Here is a 23,758-nt window from a genome sequence, read left to right as displayed (position 1 = left end):
GAGAAGTAGGTGGACAACGAGGAATGTGAGAAGGCTCAGCAGCATCAAGGTGCCGAAGTAGTTAAGTCAGAGAAGGGCTAAAACGTGTTGAATGGGCAAGTCTCCTAATGACATGGAGGTCATTGGTTGCCTTAGTAAAAGCCATTTCCACGGAAATGATAGGGGCGTGAGAACATGCAGCCAGTGTGTGCTGTTGACTTTGCTTGAGAAAATTGCTTCTGTGGAGGAACAGAAGGCATAGGGAGGCTGGTGGATGAGAACCTGCTGTCTAGATTTTGTTTGTTAGATGGAGACTTGAGAATGCCTGGTGCTGATGGGATGGGTCCAGTGAGGGAGAGAGAAAGATCTCTGAGAAGGTAAGCTGTTTCATCTTTAGCTGGAATGGCCTCCTCTATCATAGAACAGGAGTAATCAAGGAAGGGCTGGCCTCCTTTCTGACATTAGCATTGCTAAAGAAATTACAGAAAGCCAAATTTTGGGATTTTATACAACTGCAGGCAGCATTTTGGTTATCTAAGCCCAGGGAGACATAAATGGAGCTGACTTTTTATGGTCACAAAGAGTTTGATTTTCTCTTGTTATCATGAACATCCTGGTGGCCCCTGTTTGTCCACATCCCAGATGGGAGTGGGCAAGCAGAGGACAAAGAGTCCTGGATCCTGACTTTTTCTGAGACCTGGAGCCTGCCCTGTCTCAGCATACATCTGCCCAGCAGGTTTTCTTACCTGCTCAAGCACAGTACCTGCTGCTTCTCTTCAACCTATCTCTTTCCTCCTCTAATTTTTATCATGCCTTTTCTTTTTACAGAATAAGAGGTAAAAAATTTTAAAGGTGCCAACAGGCAAAGAAGAAATATCCCATATCTCATCACTCAGAGATTGTACTCTTGAATATATATTTTTCCAGCCTTTTCACATGCATACACATATAAGTTTGAGACTTTCTTTTATAAACAATCTTTAACGGATAAATTCCTCTTCTTCTGTCTTAGGACTCTCGGGTATTTTCTTGCATGCTTAGCAGTTTAATTTGTATTTAACAGTATTCTCATTGTGAGCCTAATCACATCACACTTAGTCACGTGTATTTCTTACCTCACCAAAAAATGGTGAGTTCCACTGAGAACAGACATATGCCTTAAGTGATTTTGTATCCCAGTGCCCCACACACAGCAGGTGCTCAGTAAATTTCTGGCAAGCTCTCCACTAGCTTGTAAGAGCAGCAGCTATCTAATTTGATTTTTCTATCTCAAACAAAATGTTTGGTACACAGTTAAAGCATAACAATGTGGGAAGGAAGGAAGGAGGATGATTCCTTCCTCCTTGGTGGGTTGGAAGTTGGTATCTGGAGTCTCATGTGCTGAGGAGGTCTTTTCTGACAACATACAAAGCGGAGCAGAAATGTCAGTGGCATATTAGAAGTGTTACATAATTGAAATATAAGTGCAGCCAGGACATTAGTCAGAATTCCATATGCATTTGTTGTTGCATAAGTATGGTAACATTCTTTTTATATTACTAGAGAGCAACTTCGTCAAGAGTCCGGCTGTATGATATCGTTGCAGTTTTTCCAAAGACAGAAAAACTTTTTCATGTAAGTAACAGTAAAAGAAAATGGTACTCATTATTTTATATAAGAAGTTTGATGTTATACCTTTGTAGGTGACCTGTATCATCTCATCTGGAAACTTTGAGGATTTTTCATTTATACTTGGTGTTCTGGAATTGCACAAGGGTGTATTTGGGTGACATTTTGTTTTGTTTTATTTATTCTGCTAGATATTTGATGGGCTGAGATTAAAAGAGTCCATCAAGTTTTCTTCTGTTTCTTTATCTCTGCTTCATTCATTCGTTTGAAACTTCTCTTAGGTAAATGATGGTCCATCTCTTTCTAGCTCGAAAAGTGCTTCAGTTTCTGCCCTTCTTACTATTCGCTGCTGCCTGTGACAGAAGAAGGGAGCAAGGTTCTACTGTGGCATAGAAGATCCCTTCTCTGTTTTAGCTTTCCCGTTTGTGTGCTCTGAGGTGTGGTCCATATGCCAGCATGATCGTATCAGCCTTTGGTCTTCTAGAAATCCTTCAGAATCAACCATCTGCTGATACTGTTCCTTTTTGTATAAGAGAACCTTTATGAATTTAATTTCTTTTGTCCTTTTCAAATGGCCATTTCTATGACTTTTCAGGAAGGAAAATTGTTTAATGTGTATGGTCATTTTGTCAACTTGAGACAACACACTGGGCATTGTAAGTGATCACAGAAAAGAAAAAATCAAATGTAATATAGTTTTTCAGGGATATGTTTTACTGTGTAAAGTGAGGTATAGCTCCTTAAGAAGTTTGGAACGTTGTCTTTATTTAGGTAGCCATCTACCAAAAGTGTATCCACTAAAGGGATATTATGTGGGGGGGAAAGAAAGCACTGGTCTTTGATGTTTTACTTTTACAGCATAATTTGTTTTTAAGCAAAGTCCGTTCTAAAATTATAAGATTTTCCCTAAGTTTATCCAGTAGATGGAGTTGCTGACTAAGGAGACTCGTGTGTGGCAAATTTCATTTTCAAGGCACATTAACAATTCTTAATTGTTTTTACGGTAAGTACCCTATATACGAATGAGAGAGCTCATTCGTAAGTCCAATTTGTTTGTAAGTCCAACAAAGTTAGCCTAGGTACCCAACTAACACAATCGGCTATATAGTACTGTACTGTAATAGATTTATAATACTTTTCACACAAATAATACATAAAAAACTAACAAACACAAAAAATAAAAACATTTTTAATCTTACAGTACAGTACCTTGAAAAGTACAGTACTACAGTACAACAGCTGACATACAGGGGCACGTTTGCATCTTTGGAAGTTCGTAATTTGAAGGTGTGTATATAGGGGACTTACTGTATTAATGCAGAGAAATAGTACAAGTTATCTGTGAATTCCTGTTTTTGGGTGACTCCTTTTCTAAAATCCTCAATTATAGTAATTCTCAAGAATTTCATTTCAGAAAAACGGGGAGTAGGATTGAGTAGTTCTTAGTCGTCAGAGACCCCTGTGGAACCTTTTAAAATCAGGCACGTTCAGATCTCCACTGTTGGAGATTCTGATCCAGTAGGTTTGGGGTTGAGTTTGGGTATCTTTTTTTAAGTTCCACAGGGGTTCTAATTCAGTGCTGAAACCCTAAGATGGACCATGGATATGTCCAAATTTGTTAAACAGCAATTTAGTTTTGTTATTAAATATTAACAGCTCAGTTATACTGTAGACTAAAAGTTGGTAGTGTACCCAGTTTTTTATTGTACACTTGTTTTTCAAATGGATTTTGAAGAGCATACAACTTAAAATTTCCATAGCCATTTACTGGTGATTAGAGAAAACAACAATCCTGGGGATAATTGGGACAAAGGCCTATTATTATCCCCATTTTGTAGAAGAGAAAATTGAGACTTAGGCTCACTGATTTGCTCTAAACTTAAGGTAGTTATGTTATAGAGATAGGACTTTGGAGTCTTAGAATACATTATAATTTGATTTAGTGAATTTATCTTATTACTTGTTTTTCTCAGATTATTCACAAGTTTTAATTCAAAACTGTGAACACATAATTCATGATGATGGGTGGAACAGTCAGAAATATTCTGGAAGATGGAAGAAAGCTATAAATAATTGACAGAGTATTTGTTTGGAATTGACTGCAGAGAAAACAGTTTTTAAAATCAGAACATCTTATCTTTCCAAATCTTACCCATCCTTTAAGATTCAGTTGAAGTTGACATTCTCCCTGTTTTATATAGAAAATCAATTTAAAAAGACTTTTTTCTTTTAATTATAAAGCTTTTGTAAGCATATCATGGTTTGGAATTGGCTCAGATGCAAGCAGTTTGTTGCTTAACAGGTTATGTTCTGTTAAGTGATTTTATTTGTTTGGTTTATAAGTTGATTATCTAGAATGTAAACAAGTGTCCGTAGATACGATATTCTGTAACTAAGGTCTCCAAAATGAGTTATAAAAGCATTCCTATACACATGTTAACAATTAGTAGTATAAAATCTAACCACCTTAAATAGAGTTGTTTCCATGGGAAATAACATACTCTTTTCCACTCAGAGTATCTGGAAGATATCTCATAGATAAATCCTTTTTCTCCATAGTTACCCCAGGGGATAAGGCAAAGATGAAAGACTGTAAGCAGATTCCATTGGCTGGGGCTTCTTAGGATGGGGGTGATGGTGGAATTTGGCAGAGAGAGATACATAGAAGTTTCAGGAGCTTCTGAGTTAGTTATTCCCATTTAGAATTTTTAAAAAAATTTTTATTGAAGTACAGTTGATTTACAATGTTATGTTAATTTCTTCTGTACAGCAAAGTGAATCAGTTATAGACATATATATTCTTCTTCATATTCTTTTCCATTGTTACTCCCATTCAGGACAAGACAGGGTGAGGAGAATTCAGGTTATTTAGTCCAATGGTCTCCAAACTACCTTGAGTGTGTACTGTATCAATTTAAAGAAATAGTGATCTGACATCCCCAATATGTGTATGTTTATTTTCTTTTAAATTATTTGCATGTAATTTCATAACTTGTATGGAAACACAAAAGACCCCGAATAGCCAAAGCAATCTTGAGAAAGAAAAACAGAGCTGGAGGAATCAGGCTCCTGGACTTCAGACTATAGTACAAAGCCACAATAATCAAAACAGTATGGTACTGGCACAAAAACAAATATAGATCAGTGGAACATGATAGAAAGCCCAGAGATAAACCCACACACATATGGTCACCTTATCTTTGATAAAGGAGGCAAGAATATACAATGGAGAAAAGACAGCCTCTTCAATAAGTGGTGCTGGGAAAACTGGACAGCTACATGTAAAAGAATGAAATTAGAACACTCCCTAATACCATACACAAAAATAGACTCAAAATGGATTAAAGACATAAATGTAAGGCCAGACACTATAAAACTCTTAGAGGAAAACATAGGCAGAACAGTCTATGGCATAAATCACAGCAAGGTCCTTTTTTACCCACCTCCTAGAGAAATGGAAATAAAAACAAAAATAAACAAATGGGACCTAATGAAACTTAAAAGCTTTTGCACAGCAAAGAAAACCGTAAACAAGACAAAAGGATAACCCTCAGAATGGGAGAAAATATTTCCAAATGAAGCAACTGACAAAGGATTCATCTCCAAAATTTACAAGCAGCGTATGCAGCTCAATATCAAAAAAACAAACAACCCAATCCAAAAATGGTCAGAAGACCTAAATAGACATTTCTCGAAAGAAGATACACAGATTGCCAACAAACACATGAAAGAATGCTCAACATCATTAATCATTAGAGAAATGCAAATCAAAACTACAATGAGATATCATCTCACACCAGTCAGAATGGCCATCATCAAAAAATCTACAAACAATAAATGCTGGAGAGGGTGTGGAGAAAGGGGAACCCTTTTGCACTGTTGGTGGGAATGTAAATTGATACAGCCACTATGGAGAACAGTATGGAGGTTCCTTAAAAAACTAAAAATAGAACTACCATAGGACCCAGTAATCCCACTACTGGGCATATACCCTGAGAAAACCATAATTCAAAAAGAGTCATGTACCACAGTGTTCACTGCAGCTCTATTTACAATAGCCAGGACATGGAAGCAACCTAAGTGTCCATCAACAGATGATGAATGGATAAAGAAGATGTGGCACATATATACAATGGAATATTAGCCATAAAAGGAAACAAAATTGAGTTATTTGTAGTGAGGGGGATGGACCTAGAGTCTGTCATACAGAGTGAAGTAAGTCAGAAAGAGAAAAACAAATACCATATGCTAACACATACATATGGAATCTAAAAAAAAAAAAGTCATGAAGAACCTAGGGACAAGACAGATAAAGACGCAGACCTACTAGAGAATGGACTTGACACGGGGAGGGGGAAGGGTAAGCTGGGACAAAGAGAGTGACATGGACATATATACACTACCAAATGTAAAATAGATAGCTAGTGGGAAGCAGTTGCATAGCACAGGGAGATCAGCTCAGTGCTTTGTGACCAGTTAGAAGGGTGGGATAGGGAAGGAGGGAGGGAGGGAGAAGCAAGAGGGAAGAGATAATGGGAATATATGTATATGTATAACTGATTCACTTTGTTATAAAGCAGAAACTAACACACCAGTGTAAAGCAATTATACTCCAATAAAAAAATTATTTGCATGCTCCATTATATCACTGTGCTTTATGAAATAATATACACACACTGAACAAAACATTTTAAGGGAAGGAATTAATAAATGAAAATAGAAGTTCTGTTTTCTTCCTGCTTCCAAAATCCATGCCTTACTCTTTGCAGAGCATTATTGTAGTATATGCTGCTAACACCTGAGGCTACTGAAGAGGCGTATCTTTCAAGGCAGTTCTTCTTAAGATATGCTCTGGCTCCACTGGTGTCAGATTTCCCAGGAAACCTTGTTAAAATGCAGGTTATTAGACCCTGCTTACTGAATTTACTGCTGAGAGTAGGGCCTGGTAATCTCCATTTTAAATAAATTCTTCAGGGAGGTTTGTTTTTTTTCTTAAAACAGTTTAGTTTGGGAGGCCCCATTTACGGGCATCTCTTTTTTCCCTGGGCAAGCCTGGCTCTCCCTTGAATAAAATATTAGAATGTACTAACCTGACATCCATGAAGGGGAGTTGGGGGAGACTGAACCCCCTTCTCTTATTCCGCTTGTTCCATAAAATCAAAGATAAATGTATGTGTGTATATGTGCAGTTTGGGGAATACCTTCCTTAAATCCGCATAGGAATCCTTGGCCAAAGAAAAGGTTAAGAACAATTGATATGAATTCATATACAACCTGCCAAAACCACTATAATCAAATTCTTAACCACAAATATATTTGGACGTAATTTAATATTTTTAATGATTTAGAAAGCATTTCATTATGGTGTGAACATTAGCTCTTATTTTATAGTTATCTAAATGTATCAGTTGAACATTTGGATTAATAGAAAGCTAAATAACAAAAGAATTCGGTTTGAAACATTTTAAGTCTGAGGTGTCAGAGGGAGCCAAGTGGAGCCATCCTTTGTAACTGAAAGTTTATTATAATGCATGTACTTAAACCAACACAAGGGATATTTTTTAATTAGCTACTGTTATATAAGAGAGGGAAAAAGGAGCAATACATAAATAAAAAAGTAACCTAATTTAGCTTTACTCTGGGGAAGAATGTTTAACAGGCTTTTAAGAAATGAATCAGCTTTTTGAAATGAAAAATAATTTGTATTTGTAATAATGAATTGAAACAGTGCAAAGAGGTATGCACTGAAAAGTACACCTTCCTCCCACCCAAAACGCTCTCTCCCTTTTCTCCAGAGGCAACCACTGCTAGCAGTTCTTGTGTTTCTTTTCAGAAGTATTTTTACCTAGTCCTTCCTTCCTTTCTTCATTCTCCTCTTCCTCTCCTTCCTTCCTAATACCATGGTTTTTTCACCTGGCAGTATATCTCGGAGATGGTTCCATAATATCCACTAGAGAGGTACCTCATTCCGTTTAAGGAGTCAGCATATTCTCTTGCATAAAGGGACCATAATTTTTTTAAGTAAAATTGAGGGATGTTTAGTTGTGTCTAGACTTTTGTAATTGGTGTTGCAGCGACCGTCCTTTCACCGATATCCTCAAGCATTTGCAAGGTATATGGCTATAGAATGCATTTCTAGTCTCTATAGGATACATTCCTATACTTATAGGAATTTGCTGATGTGTGCTTATAAAATTTTGATACCTATTGCTGAAATGCTTTTCAAGACCCTGTACTGATTTAAAGACCCTGTGAGTCCCTGTTTGTTTATTTTTGTGTCACCTGTATATTGCTAAACTTTTTGATCTTTGCTAATCTGGTAATTTAAAAATGGCAAACAGAAGCTGAGCGTGTTTTATGTTTTATCTGCTATTCAGACCTTTACTTCATCCATTCTTATCAAATTTTCAATGACTCTTTTATGAGTTGGACAGCTGTAGCAGTTGGGATGGGGCAGATTCTTTATGAGCCAAGTGTTTCTGCCAAACCAGCCTTACTTCCCAGGCTTACTAAGTTACTACGACTGTCTTAAAGCCAGGCAGCCTCTGATCACTACCTGCTTCCTGGAGCCCTGGGGTGGGGGTAGGAACGACTGAAGTGGGGATTCTGAAGAGAAAGGATAAGATGTGACATTCCTGTCACTGCTGAAGGTCGAGCTGACCCTATGGGGCATTGTCACCCCCTCTTGACCCCTTTCTCTTGGTCCGTGCCACGGATGTTAGTTTGCCAGCACAGCCACCCTGGCACCTTGGATTTGTTTGTCAAGCCTGATTACACCAGCATTGATAGTAAGGCTTATTTTTGTCATGGTACAAAACAGCCAATTCCTTTTATTGCTGTAAATCAAATAATGGCAAAATGAGAGCCGGGTATGCAGCTTCTAGCCCTGTCTTTTGGCCTGCACTGTTATGCTAGTAACCTTTCCCTGGCTTTATGTTCCTTCCCTGATTTTCCTTTTATGCTCATTTCCTTATCTATTTATTTTATCTTGCATGTCTTTTTTTATAAGCAGCTTCAAATCTCTTTTGGAAGTAAATGCAGAGTATCAACAAATAATAGCAAAAATGAGAACAAAGGAAAGGGAAATTAAAAGTTGAAAAAAATGCATTCAGCGTCATTTGATTTATAACAGCTCTGCTTTGACCATTTATGGAGATGCTCTGTTTCTATTAGCATTTGAACAAAATGCCATTAGTAGTGCCATGTATTTCTTTGGCCAGTCAATAGACTGATAGGAGCCACAGGCGTGGGCCAATTACTGGCACAAAAATAAATAATTTCTGGGGTAAGTGGACCATGCATACATTCCTTTTGGCTTATTTATTTATTTTTTCTTGGATTTCAGAGCAGTTAGTTTCTTTTTTCTAGAACAATCTTAAGTAACCTTCCAGAAACTCAGCCTCTCTTAGCAACCTCTCCTTATGTAGCTGACCATGAATTAGAGGGTCTCTAGACCCTATCTGTTGAGATGGTCTATAGACATATCACTCTGCTTCAGCTAGATTACAGCTAAACCATTCAAACCAAATGTGAATGAATGGCTAAGCATTGACTTTGTAAAGGGACAAATGTATTTGAACACAGAACCGTGTAATGCCTATGGAGTGAGCCATATCTATTTACATTTCTTTGTATCACGTTTGACCCTACCCCATTCTTAACATGTGCCAATTTTCCTTTTGGCTTTACCTGTTTTTTTCTTCTTGACAGGTTGCTTGTACACATTTAGATGTGGATTTAGTCTGCATAACTGTAACAGAGAAGCTACCATTTTACTTCAAAAGACCCCCTATTAATGTGGTAAGTGTCACAGTTTCCATTCTATATGTGAATCTCTACCTGTGCATTAACACACTGGAAAAGGGGCAGAAGAAACTGCTGTTCTTAGAGGGGAAAAAACAAAGGCTAGTAATAAATAGGCAATTTAAAAAGAGGATTTTTTTTTCTAAGCTGACTAAAGGTAGAAAAGAAAGCTTAAAATAAAAAATATCCAGTGAATTACCAAGATGTGTTTGAAAGGCCTGAGAAGCTCAAATTTGTGAAGGAAATTTCCTAAGAGGATAGCTAATAATGATGGACACTTACAGTCTGAATGTTGAACATTAAGGAGACAGAGCAGCCAAGAAAGGCGTAGGACAAAATAGAGAGAGGGTTCCCAAGGCACCAGCAAACGGGAAAGGTGGGGTGGCAGGGACTGGAGGGGGCAGGGCCTGGAAAGCACGGTAGGCGTGGTCTCTGCAAAATTAAAATTGGCATTGAAATGTGCTGGCTCACACAAAAGCCCAGGCTTACCTTTATGATAACCTAAGAGGGGGACCATGCATTCAACAGATCTTGTGCTCCTTCCTCTGCTACAGAATTTTTCTCGTAATTTCTCTTGTTTTCCTCTACTCCTTATCTTCCACCTGTCACACCTTTTTAATGTCTTACTCCATCATAAAAGTGATATTGTTTCACAATGGGAGCTGTAAGATTGGCAGAGCTGTCAACTATTTGCATTGACAACCAGATCCTGGGAGGAGTTAGGATGCTTTTTTAGAATAGAGGCTTCCAAAGCTCTCTCCCATTCTCAAGAAGTGCTGTTGAAGGAGAAAAAAGGTTTGACAGACAATCTAGATTACATCCCCAATCCTGTCAGAATTGGAAAATTAAAAATTTATGGATTTTCAGGATAGATAACTCCCCTATTCTTTTGTCTCTGTAGAATCACAAGTTCTTCAATTGTTGTTTCCCTCTCCACTGCTAAGGAATTAGCTTGATGCTGAGAGTAGGGAGATACTGAGAGGAGAAAATGATCTGTATGGTATGGAAAAATTGAATGCAGTGTGGAAAAATTTAAGATGGCTTGTGTTCTACCCCTAAGTGTGTGCTACTAAAGCTGTACTTGAAAAGTATTCAGAATTTTAAAGTTAAATATTTAAAGGGCAAACTATAAAACAGCTCTTTTCTGATCAATAATGAGAGTACTACTGAACATATAACAATATTGGTTAAGCTCAAATCATTGTTTCCCCACATTCTTGCCGGTACTTAAATAAGTAAACACTAAAAAAAAAAAAGACCCTTAATCATCACATTTTAGAATTGGAGATACATGTTGTTAAAAGTGGTAAAATGAAGAAGGAGAAGCTGTTCAGCTCTCCAGACACAGGGGTGGGACAGACCTGGTTGACTCCCCATCAGATGAGATCTCCGATGTGCCCCAGCTACCATGATAAAAGGCTCAAACTAACACAGTTCCCAAGGTTATGACAGTCTTACTGGCGTCACATGTTGTTGCTCCCCAGAGCTAGTAGTGTCTGTCTCTAGAAGGTTGCCAAAGCTTTTTACCAGCTTCACACTGCCAATCCATTTTCCATGTAGATGGCACCCTCCTTAAGTTGCTCTTAAACTTACAACTTTTTTGCTTTTCTCTTCACCTTAATGAACTAGGAAGGCCATTTTCTAGATGGCTTTGCCTGAGTAAACCCACATACGATACTGTGTCCTTGGCTGGGAGGAGATAGTGCATGTGATGCTAAGGCCAAGTCCATGGAATGGACAGCAGTGCACAGCACATAATTCCTCATGTCCCACAACAGTGATAAGCTGCCCAGTGTCTGTTTTGGCTTCGTCCTTTGATTGGTTCCTTAGCAATGTGCCCTGCTGTCCAACCCAGATTGTGAGCTTCTAGAGAACACCAACTGTGTCATGGTCCTTTTTTCATTACCCAAATACCTTGCTTATAAGAGGTCTTCCCTAAAATCTGTCAATTGAACGAGTATATGTCTAATTTTGCATGTCTGGGTACAGCTTGGGGAACACAGCCAAATCCTGTGAACCGTTAGTCCTTAGCTGGTTGTCAGGGCTTGGCAGGCAGCATTCACTGTGGGGGGGGGGGTGGGACATTGGGGCGGCGTGAGGAGGAGATGCACTGGAGGCGGCAGCACTAGGACAGCGCACCTTCTGATTCCATCTGTAAGTTCCTGAAGGTGCTATTTTTTGATGGATATTTTTGGCTTCATTCCCACATTTTTCAATTTAAGAATTCTGAAAAGTAAAAATTTGACAAGTGAGAGGGATAGGCAGTACTTAACACAGTGTCTGTTTTTTTAAAAATCTGGTATGAACATTTTACATATGTTGTTTAATAAAAACTAGATGATGGAGTAGAGGGAAGGCTGTGCAGGATTATTTTTAGCCCTCGTCTAGTGTAGAAGTAGGCTGCGGTGTGAATTGGTCAGGAAGCAGAAGAATCCCTATTAATTCATTCACCTCTTTTTTATTTAAGAGAAACTGGAATTAAAAGTTAAATTAATTAAAATTAAGTTAAAAGCTAGAAGCATACAATAAAAAGTGTCCACCTTATTGTTCAGGGTAAATAATAGTAGTTGTATAGGTATCTTAATTTGGATGGGATGGTGAGAAATAGGAGCATTAAAGTATTTAATTCATTAGCCTTTAACCTAGAGGCCATAAGCCATGTACGAATTATCAGCTCAGAAGGTTGGGATTGTAGGTCAAAGGGTATAGATTTTCACTTAAAAAAAGAACAAGTTCTGAGGCTCTGATGTACAGCGTGGGTGACTGTAGTTAATAGTCCAGTATTATAACTCAAAAGTAGTTGAGAGTATCCTAGGCACTCTCACCACAATCACCACACACACAAAAAAACAAACAAAAAAACAAAAAAAAGGTTAACTATGTCAGGTGGTGGATGTGTTAATTATCTTGATCCCAGTAATCATTCTACAGTGTAGAGTGTATGTATATCAAATCATCACATGTAGACTTTAAATATATGCATTCTATTTGTCAATGATCCCTCAACAAAGTTATAAAAAAAAAAAAAAGAAGGTTGGGATTATAAAGGAGGGCCCAGGAGCTAAAACATACCAAAGCACTCCTTATGTATAATTTTCAGCTCTCAATCCTTTTGTTATTTTCACCACATGCTTAGGGCACCATAATTTCAATTATGTTAATTCCCTCTAAAATCTCCTGCAACCCTCCTCTGGAGTCTTAAGTAAGTTGTATGGGAATCATTTTATCATGTAATAGTTGGGTTTCAAAAAAGTTGAATTCAACTCCTCTTCTTGAATAGCCAGATGGCTTCTAATTATTTAGCATTTTAAGGCTTAAGCACTTTCACACCTGCTCTAGCCCAGCAGCTTTAGGGTGGGGTAGATGTGAATTACCTCTGTGATGCAGGTGATGGAATTGAGACTCAGGTAGTTTGTGGCTCACAACAGGTACCTGTCTCTCTCAAAGGTTGACTTGGGATTTGTACTTAAGCTTTGATTCTAAATCTGCTGTCATTTCCCACTGGGAAATGCTATTTAAAATTACTTTACAGCAGAGCTCTTTGTTACGCACAGAATAATTTCATATTTTAAAACATGATCTTTATGAATTCAGGTTTTGAGAAGAATTTTTTTAAGCAGCACGTATCTTCACCTTTGATTTTTTTTTTTTACAGTGTTAGTGCCATTCAACAATAGCTTCAAGTTTATTGAGCCATTTCCAGTGATTGTATGTTTTATGCTCTCTTTCCGATGTTTTCCCCTCAGCAGTTCCTTTAACCCTAATCCATTTCTGTCTTCATGGTCCAGTTAGTCCCCACTGAGAGAAATCCAGTAAATAGTATCTGAAGCAGTGAGGTTGTTCCAGGAATCTTGCCATATATCCTTGAGTTGGGTGTGAGTGCTCTATAAATCTTATTTTTCATCACACATATTGTGAACCTAACTATGTTAAGTACTTTATTGATCCAGTACTTGGAGCAGTGCCAGCAAACCTGTCGGTATCAAAAAAATGTCTGTGTGGCCAAAAAATAAAAAAAACCATCAGAAACAAAGTGAAAAGGACTAATGACAGACTGGTAGAAATAGTTTCACTTATATCATAGACAGGTGACTAATCTCTGTAATATATAAAGAGCTCCTAGAAATTGATAAGGTTAAAAAAAGAAAAGAGATGATCAATCCAAAAAAATGGATTAAGAATATGGAAAAGACATTTCACAGGAAAGGAAATACAAATGGCCTTTTAACAAATGAAAAGATGCTTAAATTCATCATGCTAAGAGAAATGCACGTTAAAATCACCTATCTGATTGGCACAAACCCAGAAGTTTGATGATACACTTTGGTGAGGCTGTGGGAAAGCAGGCATTCTCATACTTTGACGGTAGCAGTGTAATTGGAACAGTCCTTATGGGGCAGTGGGTAATTTGGCAACAACTATCAAAATTATAAATGCTTCACCCTCTGACCTAGTGTATTAGTTTCCTGGGGCTACCATAACAAAGTACCACAAATGGGGTGGCTTAAACTAACAGAAGTGTATTGGCTCACTGTTGTGGAGACTGGGCGTCTGAAATCAGGACATTATTGGGGTTATGGTCCCTCTGAAACCTTAGGGGAGTCCTTCTTTGTCTCTTCCTAGCTTTTGATGGTTTGCTGGCAATCTTTGCTGGTCCTTGGCTTGCAACTGCATAACTCCGATCTCTACCTCTGTCTTTACAACATGTTCTTTCTCCCTGTCTGTCTTCACATGGCCATCATCTTATAAGTACACCAGTCCTACTGGATTAGGGGTCCGCCCTGTCCCAGTGTGGCCTCATCTTAACTAATTACATCTACAATGACGCTATTGCCAATTAATGTTACATCCTAAGGTACTGAGGATTAGGACCCCAACATAAACCTTTTACGGGGGGAAACAACTGAACCCATAATATCCAGCAATCCCCCAAAACACTAGAAAATTAGTGTTTATGCTGTAGATTGACTGGAACGACCCAAAATCTATCAGCAGAGGCTTGGGTAAATGCCATACCTCTGCAGTGGAGTACTCTGCAGCTCTAAAGCAATGCTGAAGTTAGGAGCTGACGTGGAAAACCCTTCAAGTCAGAACCAGAATGTAGTAGGCTACCTTTGGGGTAAGAGAGAGGAAAAATAATAATACATATTCATATTTGCTTGTATCTGTATGAAAAAATGCTAGAAAAAGACACAAGAAGTTAGTGAAAGTGATTATGGGAGGGGTGGGTGGGGCAAGTGGGAGCAGAGACACAGTGAAGGCTTTTTTGCTTTCTTATGTTACTTGATTTGTGAATCATATACAAGTTACCTATCTCAAAGAATGAAACCAGGAATGACACCAGCAGTATCATCCTTTCGAATTCAATAAAGAACTAATTTTTATGAAATTAACAGGGAATCTGTGTATTGTCCCAGTAATCAACCCCCTATTTCCTTTCTCTCTTCTTTCTCTTAAGCTTTGCTTAGTTCTTGGAATTTTACCACCACCATCTCTTTTCAAATATCACACACCTGTTCTTGGTTTGTAGCATCGTTATGACTGTTATTTCTCATTAGTAAAGAAATCATCTGCCTATTCCAGAACCTTTGGTCAGAGATGCAAACAAAAGCCAATCAGGCAGGCACTGGCATTCTTTATGAAAAGGCTGTTAGGAACAATCAGGTGATGAGCTTAAGGCAATTTACATTAAAATGGGCTTAGAAGCAGGAGCTCAGGTAATGAGTCTGTATTTCATCTGTCTAAAAATTTTAAATAAGGTGTTATGAAAGAAATGTTCACAGCCTTCAGTAGCACATTATCTTCAGTTTCTCTGAGAGTTTTCAGCTTGAAAGTGAATTTGATTAATGTACTAAGATCAGAATCAGAACTTTTTTCTTAAAAAATAATTAAGTGGATAATTATGTCCATCTAACCCTCTCCAACCCCCAAAAAAGGAGTTTGTATTTTGATCTGGTCCCCAAGGAGGGGGCAGCAAATTTTCCAGAATTCTTTGGGACCTGGTCACCTAGTTCTGTGTGTCATCCACGTCTTTTATGTCCCCTCTTCTCCATCCTACCGACTTGTGTTTTAGTTCAGCAACTAGAGGGATGAGGAAAAGAAATACCTGTAAGTAAGCCTCTTTGGCTAATTAGTAGTTTTGGTAAGAGAAATAGCCAGGGGGATAGTTGAGACTACTGTTAAAGGACATGTTTTGGTTTATCTGTGAATTTCAGTTTGCCAAGTTAACCCTGGTTTCTTTTGTGATGTCTAATCCATAGTGAACAGCATTATAACATGACCTCTTTTCCATAAGCTACTATTTATTCACTCAGAATATAAATATATTAAATGCTTTTTGTATAAAAGACAGTTCTGTGTTACAAAGAAGTATCATGATGCCAGCTCTCAAGTGTACAAGTCAGGCAGGGAGAATGAGATATATATTTATGGCACAAAGAGTATCATAACAGACATCATTCCCAGATACAATTAACACAAGCCAAAGAATTGGAGGCAGGAAAAAGTTGTCTGAAAAGGGGAGAGGGGGAGGTTGCAGTGTGGAAAATAGCATGTAAATGCTAATTAAACTAATATCATATATATAGGGCAATCTAAAATAAATTCTGGGCACCTCAAGGCAGGCAGAAAAGTTAAGGAAAGGGAAGATTGCGGGGTGGGCAAAAGAAAAGAAAAAAGTCTTTGTTCAGGAAGGGCAAGTGGAAGGAATCTGCCAGTACATGTGAATTAAATCAAGGTGGACTGCCAGATCTGAAGAAGACAGGTTTTTCCAGTCCTTGTAACACGCAGGAGTAGACCTCCAGCAGTCACAGCTGGACCAGTCCCAACTCATCCTCTGGGTAATAAATAGAAAATCGTTTGCCAGGCAGAGACTTGGACCATACTGCCTGGTCTTTGCCTGCTTTTCCTCCTTTGCTCCTTTGAAAGACCACTGAAACCAAGCGACTTTGCCGTCCTGACTCTGATTATCCCCTCCATGCTAAAATCCTTAGATGCTTCGTGTGGCTATTAAGATTAATTCTGTCTCCGTTTGGCAGTTCCCATCCTCTTCAGCCCCCACTCCCACCACAGGGCTCTCCTCATTCTCTCCTCTCCAGCCTTTGACCTTCTCTACATGCTACATGCTTCCTCCAACCCTAGAGCTTCTTCACATACTGCCCCCTCCCTCTGCAAATGCTCCTCTCTCTGCTAGTTAATTAAGTCCTTCCTCACCCACTCCCAGACTTCTTGATGGCACTTAGCACAGTGGAAGTTTTGTGTTTTTGTGTAATTATTTGATGGTCTCCTGCACTAAACTGGAAGCTCTTACAAGAGAGGAACCATGTCAGCTTTTGCTCACCCATTCCCACGCACAGCTGGCTTAAAAACCTATCTGTTGTGAATGGATGAAGATTTGAATCACTCATCAGGGAAGCTGCATAGTGTAGTAGATCCCATTGCCACTTCTTCCAGGCTGTTTTCTTACCTGTGGATGCCTGCCTATTAAAAACATCTTAAATAAGAAAGAAGTTTCTTTTTCTCATGTAAAACGCCAAGCTAGTATGGTAAGCTTGGCAGAATTGTCAAGGGCCCAGGTTGCTTTCATCTTTTTTGCCAGGCATCCATGAGCCCCGTTTAAGATCAGGGGCTCTGTTAGTAAAGAAAAAGGGGAGAAGAGAAGAGATAGCGGGGCAGTTAGCTGTCTCTGCCACAGTGCCTTCTAAAGGTATTGTAGGGGTTAAATAAATACATAAGACTCAGCACAGTGCCTAGCACATGGCACTCAACTGTGGCCCGTTAGTTTCTTCCTTCAACATATGCATAATAAATGACTTACCCGAGAGGCGTTCCACTCCTGTTCTTTGGACGTTTTTCAGCTCATTTCTTTGTCTCTTCATTCTTGGGTCAAATTACTTGGTTTACTATGTTTGCAAACAGTTTATCCTGCGTGTAGGGAACACATCTCCGGTTTCCTTTTGATAATTCATGGAGTAGTAGCCCTTCTGCCACCCCACTGGGACGTTGCTCTCCTCAGCCTCTTGATGATTCCTGTTTATATAAAGTCAGCTTCCCCACAGCTAAGATAAACTCTGTTGAGACAGAGCCACAGATCTGTTTTCTTCTCCTGTAGATGGTGCCATTCGGGCACAAATCCGCCTTTATTCAAGGCTGTACCTGGACATGCAGGAGGTGGGCAGTGTGGGGGAGGGGTGTGAGGTGAGGGGGAAGTTCAGTGAAAATAAAGTAAGACAGTGTGTGTTTAGCTTTAACAGTTTATTTTCTTCATTTCCTGTGAAGGCAGTTGACCGAGGTGTGGGCTTTGAACTTGTCTATAGCCCCGCTATCAAAGACTCCACAATGAGAAGGTACACAATTTCCAACGCTCTCAATTTGATGCAGGTCTGCAAAGGAAAGGTATGGTTCCATAATTTTAGGATATTTTTCAAACCTAGCAGTTTATTATTATTAATATACTGGGGTTATCAAGTTGACCCCATATCCTTAAAGCAGAAAGTTCTCAATGCACAGCAACAAATTCTCCCATTTCAATGAGCTCTGCAAGTTTTAAGAGAAAGAAAAATATCCTAAGGAAGAATAATATGAGGGGGGAAAAGTTATATTGAAAGTCTTTATCTTTCAGTAAAGAATTGGCCGTTTACCTACTGTGAAAGAATCATCTAGATACAGTTGTCATCATTGAGTTGAATTAAGGTTATATGACCTTTTCAACTAGTTTTTTAAACTAATGCATCTTTTCTAAGAACTGTTGGGAAGGCTTCTTGTTCTGTTTCTTATTTTAGGCTGCCTTTAGTTTGACATGAGGTCTTTCATCCTTTCACTTTATTTACCTTAACTTTAGAAGTTGGTATTTATGTTAAAACTTGATTACTGGTTATTTGTATTATAAGACTTCAATTTTTTGACATTTATCTAAGATTAATATTGATTACTTTCTATTTCGTAGAATGTAATTATATCTAGTGCTGCTGAAAGGGTAAGTCTGGCATTAAGTACTTTATTTTTTCCCTTTTCAAGTTAAATTAGTCATGTAATAAAGGTTTATTGCATGTTTTCGTTTTTAATTGCATTTGCTCATTGTAATTGGTGAAGAGTAAAATTTATCTCCATTCCTTTGGGGCTTCAAATTTTGTTTATATAAATAGTTTTTCCTTTAAATTGTTGCAAAATGCTTTTCAGGGATCTTTTATATTTTCAAAAATGTAAGTAACCCGTCAAAATTATAAGGACTTAAATTTATGCAGTTGACTTCCTTGTTTTTAGATACTTAAGCATCCTATTTACTGCAGATGAAGTCACTGAAATGTTACGAATAACTTCTTTCATATCTATTTTTTGTTCATTTTATTTTAGCCTTTAGAAATAAGAGGCCCATACGATGTGGCAAACTTGTATCCTTTTCTGAATAAGAACTCATTGAAATTTTCTTTTAGGAAATTTGGAATTTGGTATGTTATACTTTAACAAGATTTTTTAACCTTTTACTATAAATTTATCAATTAATAGCTTCAAAACCAAATTACATCAGGTTGTGAAAACTTCATCCTTTTGTTTTCTGGATTAAGGGTGAAATAGAAAAAGGGGGAAAGAAGGACTCTATAAAAGCTTAGAGTTAAATGAGTCTTTTCTCAAATGCCTGTTCCATTTGGAGTAAGAACTATAGAATTAAAGTGTCTCTCTCAGTGCCTCTCTCTGGTGAACTGGCATTGTCAGTTATGTTTCTGTTAGTCTCCTGTCCTCAGCTGACGCTGGGTTGAAATCTTTAACGACCCCCCAGAGGGTTGCTGTTTGGGCTGTCGGAAAGTGACGCCAAGGCCGCAGTGTCCACCAACTGCCGAGCAGTGCTTCTGCACGGAGGTGAGCAAGTCCTTCCAAGAAAAACACCAAGTGGTCATGTTAAGAGCCAGTCATTTCTGTGAAACAGTTGAGCCATATCTACTTTCATTATCCTGCCCCTCAGAGTTCCATTAGGATCATCTTTTCTGAACCTGTTTAGCCATACCCATCAGTGCTGTCTCGCCCTTTACTTCAGGCTTTATTTTCAGTAGTTTGTGGAATGAATATAGTTTGCCTTCCAGAAATGAGTATTGAATGCGTTCTTTCCAGTTCTGCACGTGTGTCCCCACCTGCATTTTGATAGGCTTCTCATCTCCCTTTTTCCTCCATAGGGACATGCTTTCCCTGCTGAAAATCACTGTTTTAGAGAACTGAACGGTGAAAAATATATGTTAAGCCAGTTATGAGGAACACAAAAGCACCAAATACATTTTTAAAAATCCCGCTAACAAACTCAAATCATAACTTTTCACATTTATTACAACTTGTGATTATTTTCTCATATTTGGTTTACCTGTTGAATTATGCAAGACCACACATTTTTTACTCACATTTCATTTATATATACCTTCCTCCTCACCTTAATTTCACTACTTGAATGCACTGGATTTCTTACTCATCAGATGATAAAAATTGAACTAGAAGTGTTTGATATGCTAGGACTTTGGAGAATAAAAATGAGGCTTTTTTAAAAAAAAAGTGTACACTTTTCATCTGCTGTTTTATCTTCATTCTCTTTGTAATTTTTAGCACTGGTGGTAGTGGTCAAGAAGCAGTTGACTTGATATCACCCAGATGAATGTTAAACTTCAGAATTGGTTGCTACATATAAACTGGGTGATTTAGCATATGAATAGTTAGGTTATTGAGAGCTTGTGTATTACGTCTGGATTTAGTGATCTGATTTCCACTTCGTAGAACTGGTTACTGTATTACCATGAATTAGATGATTTTGCTTTTGGTTTCAACATTTTTAGTTTGAGATTGTTGTATTACATAGCCTAGACCCATCACATAAGCTCTGGGAATGACCAAATTAATTAAAACTTTATCAGGATTTTCTTGAAATTAGGGAACAGTTGGTTCACACTAGTAGTTCTGCCATTATTTTTGTCTATTTTAAATGAACATAAGGAATCGTCAAGATTTTGGATAACAATTAGTGGTTTAAAACAGACTGAGACAAGGAAGGGAAGTTAATTTTTAAAAGTTAGTAGGGAAAAATATGAAGATCTGTGCTTCAAAAAACTCAGCTATTCAAAATAAGTTATATATAAAGCTAGGTTTTTACAGAAGCTAAACTAAAAGAAGCCTTGTGGACTTTAGCATTCCCATTCATTCTAGTTGTGCCCAGGACAGTCCTAGTGTATGCCTGCTGTCCCTGCAGAATTAACAACACATCTCCAGGATGTTATAATTACCCTGACTTTAGTTGACATTGGGATCAATTTGAGACAGCAGTTTCAAAATTCAGTCTACTAGGATTGCAAATTCAGCCTAAGGTTACATTAGAAGAAATACAAGATTCTGAGGCAGGAAGATTCAAAGTGTCATCATTATCCTCTGCACTGATAAGTCCTGGCTGGCATCTCTATCACCCTGAGTGCCACATTTAAGAAGGACAGCACTGCACTGAAGCACTACCAGAAGATGGTTAATTCTTGGAGGGTGTGAAAACCTTATCATGAGAGCAATTGTTGAAGGCAGTGCAGGAATGGATACCTGGAAAACAGAAGACTTGGGACATGCAGTAGCTGGGCTTCTACATTGGAAAGCTTGCTACAAGGCATCACAGTTAGATGGGTCCTGTGGGATTCTAGAAACCAATGAATAGCAATTCTAAGGAGGTTGTGGGGAGGGGACAGAGGAAAGAGGTTCAAGATCTAAAAGAGTTACTTTATCTGATAATTATAAAAGTCTTGTTTTTCAACGGTTTATAATCCGTTGTCTTAGATTAAGAAGTAAATGTTCATGTGATGTAAAAAAAAATATTTCTGAGATGGAACTAATATAATTTTGAAACTAATGCATTTAGTTTTGTTACAAAGTGTTGATTTTCACAATTTAATTTTTATATTTTTTATTCATTCTACTGATTTTTAGACGTTTACTCATAATCATAGTGATAAACATCTCTAAATGTAACATTTTTTGGAAATCACGGGCAATTTCTGTTTATTTTGAGATTCTCTGATTATGTTGGTATTTTAATGACCTTGAGAGCAGTTTTGTCCCTTTTATAAATTAAAATGCTTTTAAATAACTGGCAAAGATTTAGTAGACTTGGTAAATTAATCCTGATAAATGAGAAGGTAATATTTAACTTTTAGAATTGACTTTTGTACATGAAATAAGAAATAATTCTTAACTAAATTTATGTTTATCAAATCCTTTTGATTTTTATCTCCTTTGTATCCAAGGGGTCTCTCTTTCTCTCCTCCCCAGTCCTTCCCTGTTTCCTAAGGACTCAGTTTAAATCTCTTTTCACGGCACTGTGGCCCTTCACAAGTACTAGCCTCGTTTCCCCCTAATTTTTTCATGCTCCTCCTTTACACCGGCCATATTGTCCCCTAAGTATATTAGATTCTTCTTACCTCTCTCCCTATGCCTTTGCAAAGGAACACTTTCCTCTCCTTTCCTTTTCCTTCTTCCCTATTCTTACCATCACTTCTTTCATGATACCTTCCTGATTCATCCAGGCAGAGTTACTTCTTGTGGTGCCTCCATTCCTATTATATTTGCCCCTGATGTGCTATCTCAGTGTGTGGTAGGAAGAAGTACTGTGTTAGGCATCCTAAGATCCTCTGTAGATGACACAGAGCCTGGCCCCTTAGTACATTTTTAGCAGAAGTTAGCGACATTTAAGTTGAACTCTACTAGCAACCTGACCTAAACTTTTAATAATTCCCATTCTTCTTTGTTCATTGTCACCAATATATAAGAGATCAATAACCATGTGCGTTATTCCTCGTTCACTCAACAAGTATTTCTTAAACACCTGTTAAATAACCAGGCATTGTTGGATGTTCGCCATACGATTGATTCTTCAGAGGTATAATCATGATCTAGTGGGGGACACAGATAATGAATGGTCTGTGCTATAAAATGAAGTGAGCACACACACAACCAGGAAAGCAGACTGTTGTAGTTGCCGTCTTGATTCATTTGTGTTTCTACCACACTTTAAGCATGTGCTGCACCAAGCTCTGAAACTTGGGTTCTGGCTACCTAAGATGCCTCGGACAGACCATTAGCGATAACCTGCCCTATATAGTTTTACCCTTGGGGTAGTCCCTTTGGAATGAACTAGATGTTAAAAATATACAGATATTTGTAGAAGCTGGTGGTGGGGAAAGGTGAGAACTGTAAATGGCATCAACACTCATAGCAGTTTATTATGGTTTCATCATTTACTCATGCTGTAAGTCACAGTAACATGGGGATGCTTGTTAAAACCACCTCTTTTGAAATCATGGCTTAACTTCAGGCACTTTGGTTTCCCTGTTTATCTTATAGAAACTAGAAAAACTGCTTTTGGAATTATTTCCACGGTGAAGAAACCTCGGACATCAGAAGTAGATGATGATTCTCTTCCAGCCTGCAAGAAAGCCAAGTGTGAGAGCTGAAATGAGTCCCCGTCTCTGTCAACACTCCCTTCTGCCTTTTGAGAATCCATCAGCCGCAACAGAAACGGAACCTCCGTATGATTCACTATTTTCACTTGGAGCTAGATACCGGTAGTCTATAAAAGCAGTCTTATATTTAAGCCATTAAAATAGCAAAACCTAGTAAAGCATTTAAAAAAAAAAAGGCTGTCCCTGTAAAGAATTTAGATATTTTAAGAGAAAAGCAAAGACTAGTTCATTTATCCTTTCTGTTAGTGATAAATGGAAGGTATAATTGAATAAGATGTTTCAATATTCAAGAGACTCTTTAAAAATGTTACTTGCTCATTTAAAAGTTCATGCTTTTCAGCTTTACTTGATATACATGGCTTATTTAAATTTTACTACTCAAAAAGTGGTTATTTTGAGGACTCTTAAAACTTATGTTAAGGGGTTGGCTTTTAGTTGATCTACTCTTGCTTTAAGCCTCTCTTTCATTATAATCATCAAGTCCAAGTCCTTTCTAAAAGGAATTGCTATAAAATTTGTGGAAGGAAAGGAAAAGTGCATGTAAAATCACACTTGGCCTCTTCGTTTGCTGGTTCTTACCTCCGTGATATCCTTGAAATAGGATTCCTTTGAGTTGGAAGCCCCTGAAAACCTAATATTGATTTTTCTAATTGCTATAGTAAAAATCTCAAAGCACTGGACTCAATCAACTTTGGAAATGATTTTTTTAATAGCAGTATCATTATATTAAGTAGAAGTAGCCTTTTTTGTAAATATCTGCATTTATGCTATATTGATATTAAGAAAATCATTTAAATGAAGATATGAACACTGTTCTGAGAGTCAGAGAATAGATAATTTTAAAAAGAAAGCTTTACACCAAACTCACTTACGAATTTAGATCCTTAAATTAGATATTG

The 23,758-nt window shown here is 37.8% G+C and overlaps 1 protein-coding gene across 1 annotated transcript in view; it reads left to right on the top strand.

Annotated features, from left to right (window-relative positions):
• RPP30 (ribonuclease P/MRP subunit p30) overlaps positions 1 to 23,282 on the top strand; it is a 28,186-nt gene extending 4,904 nt beyond the window's left edge. The window contains exons 5-11 of the mRNA XM_065894488.1: positions 1,522 to 1,593; positions 9,298 to 9,387; positions 17,668 to 17,784; positions 18,335 to 18,364; positions 18,742 to 18,779; positions 19,166 to 19,245; positions 22,741 to 23,282. Of these exons, the coding sequence (XP_065750560.1) occupies positions 1,522 to 1,593; positions 9,298 to 9,387; positions 17,668 to 17,784; positions 18,335 to 18,364; positions 18,742 to 18,779; positions 19,166 to 19,245; positions 22,741 to 22,850 (537 nt within the window). The 3' untranslated portion in view covers positions 22,851 to 23,282. The remainder of the gene's footprint in view (positions 1 to 1,521; positions 1,594 to 9,297; positions 9,388 to 17,667; positions 17,785 to 18,334; positions 18,365 to 18,741; positions 18,780 to 19,165; positions 19,246 to 22,740) is intronic.
• Positions 23,283 to 23,758: the final 476 nt, after the last annotated feature.

The sequence above is a fragment of the Phocoena phocoena genome, chromosome 16 (assembly GCF_963924675.1).
Source record: "Phocoena phocoena chromosome 16, mPhoPho1.1, whole genome shotgun sequence".
Classification (NCBI taxonomy): Eukaryota; Metazoa; Chordata; class Mammalia; order Artiodactyla; family Phocoenidae; genus Phocoena; species Phocoena phocoena.
This window is presented reverse-complemented; position numbering and strand designations above follow the sequence as displayed.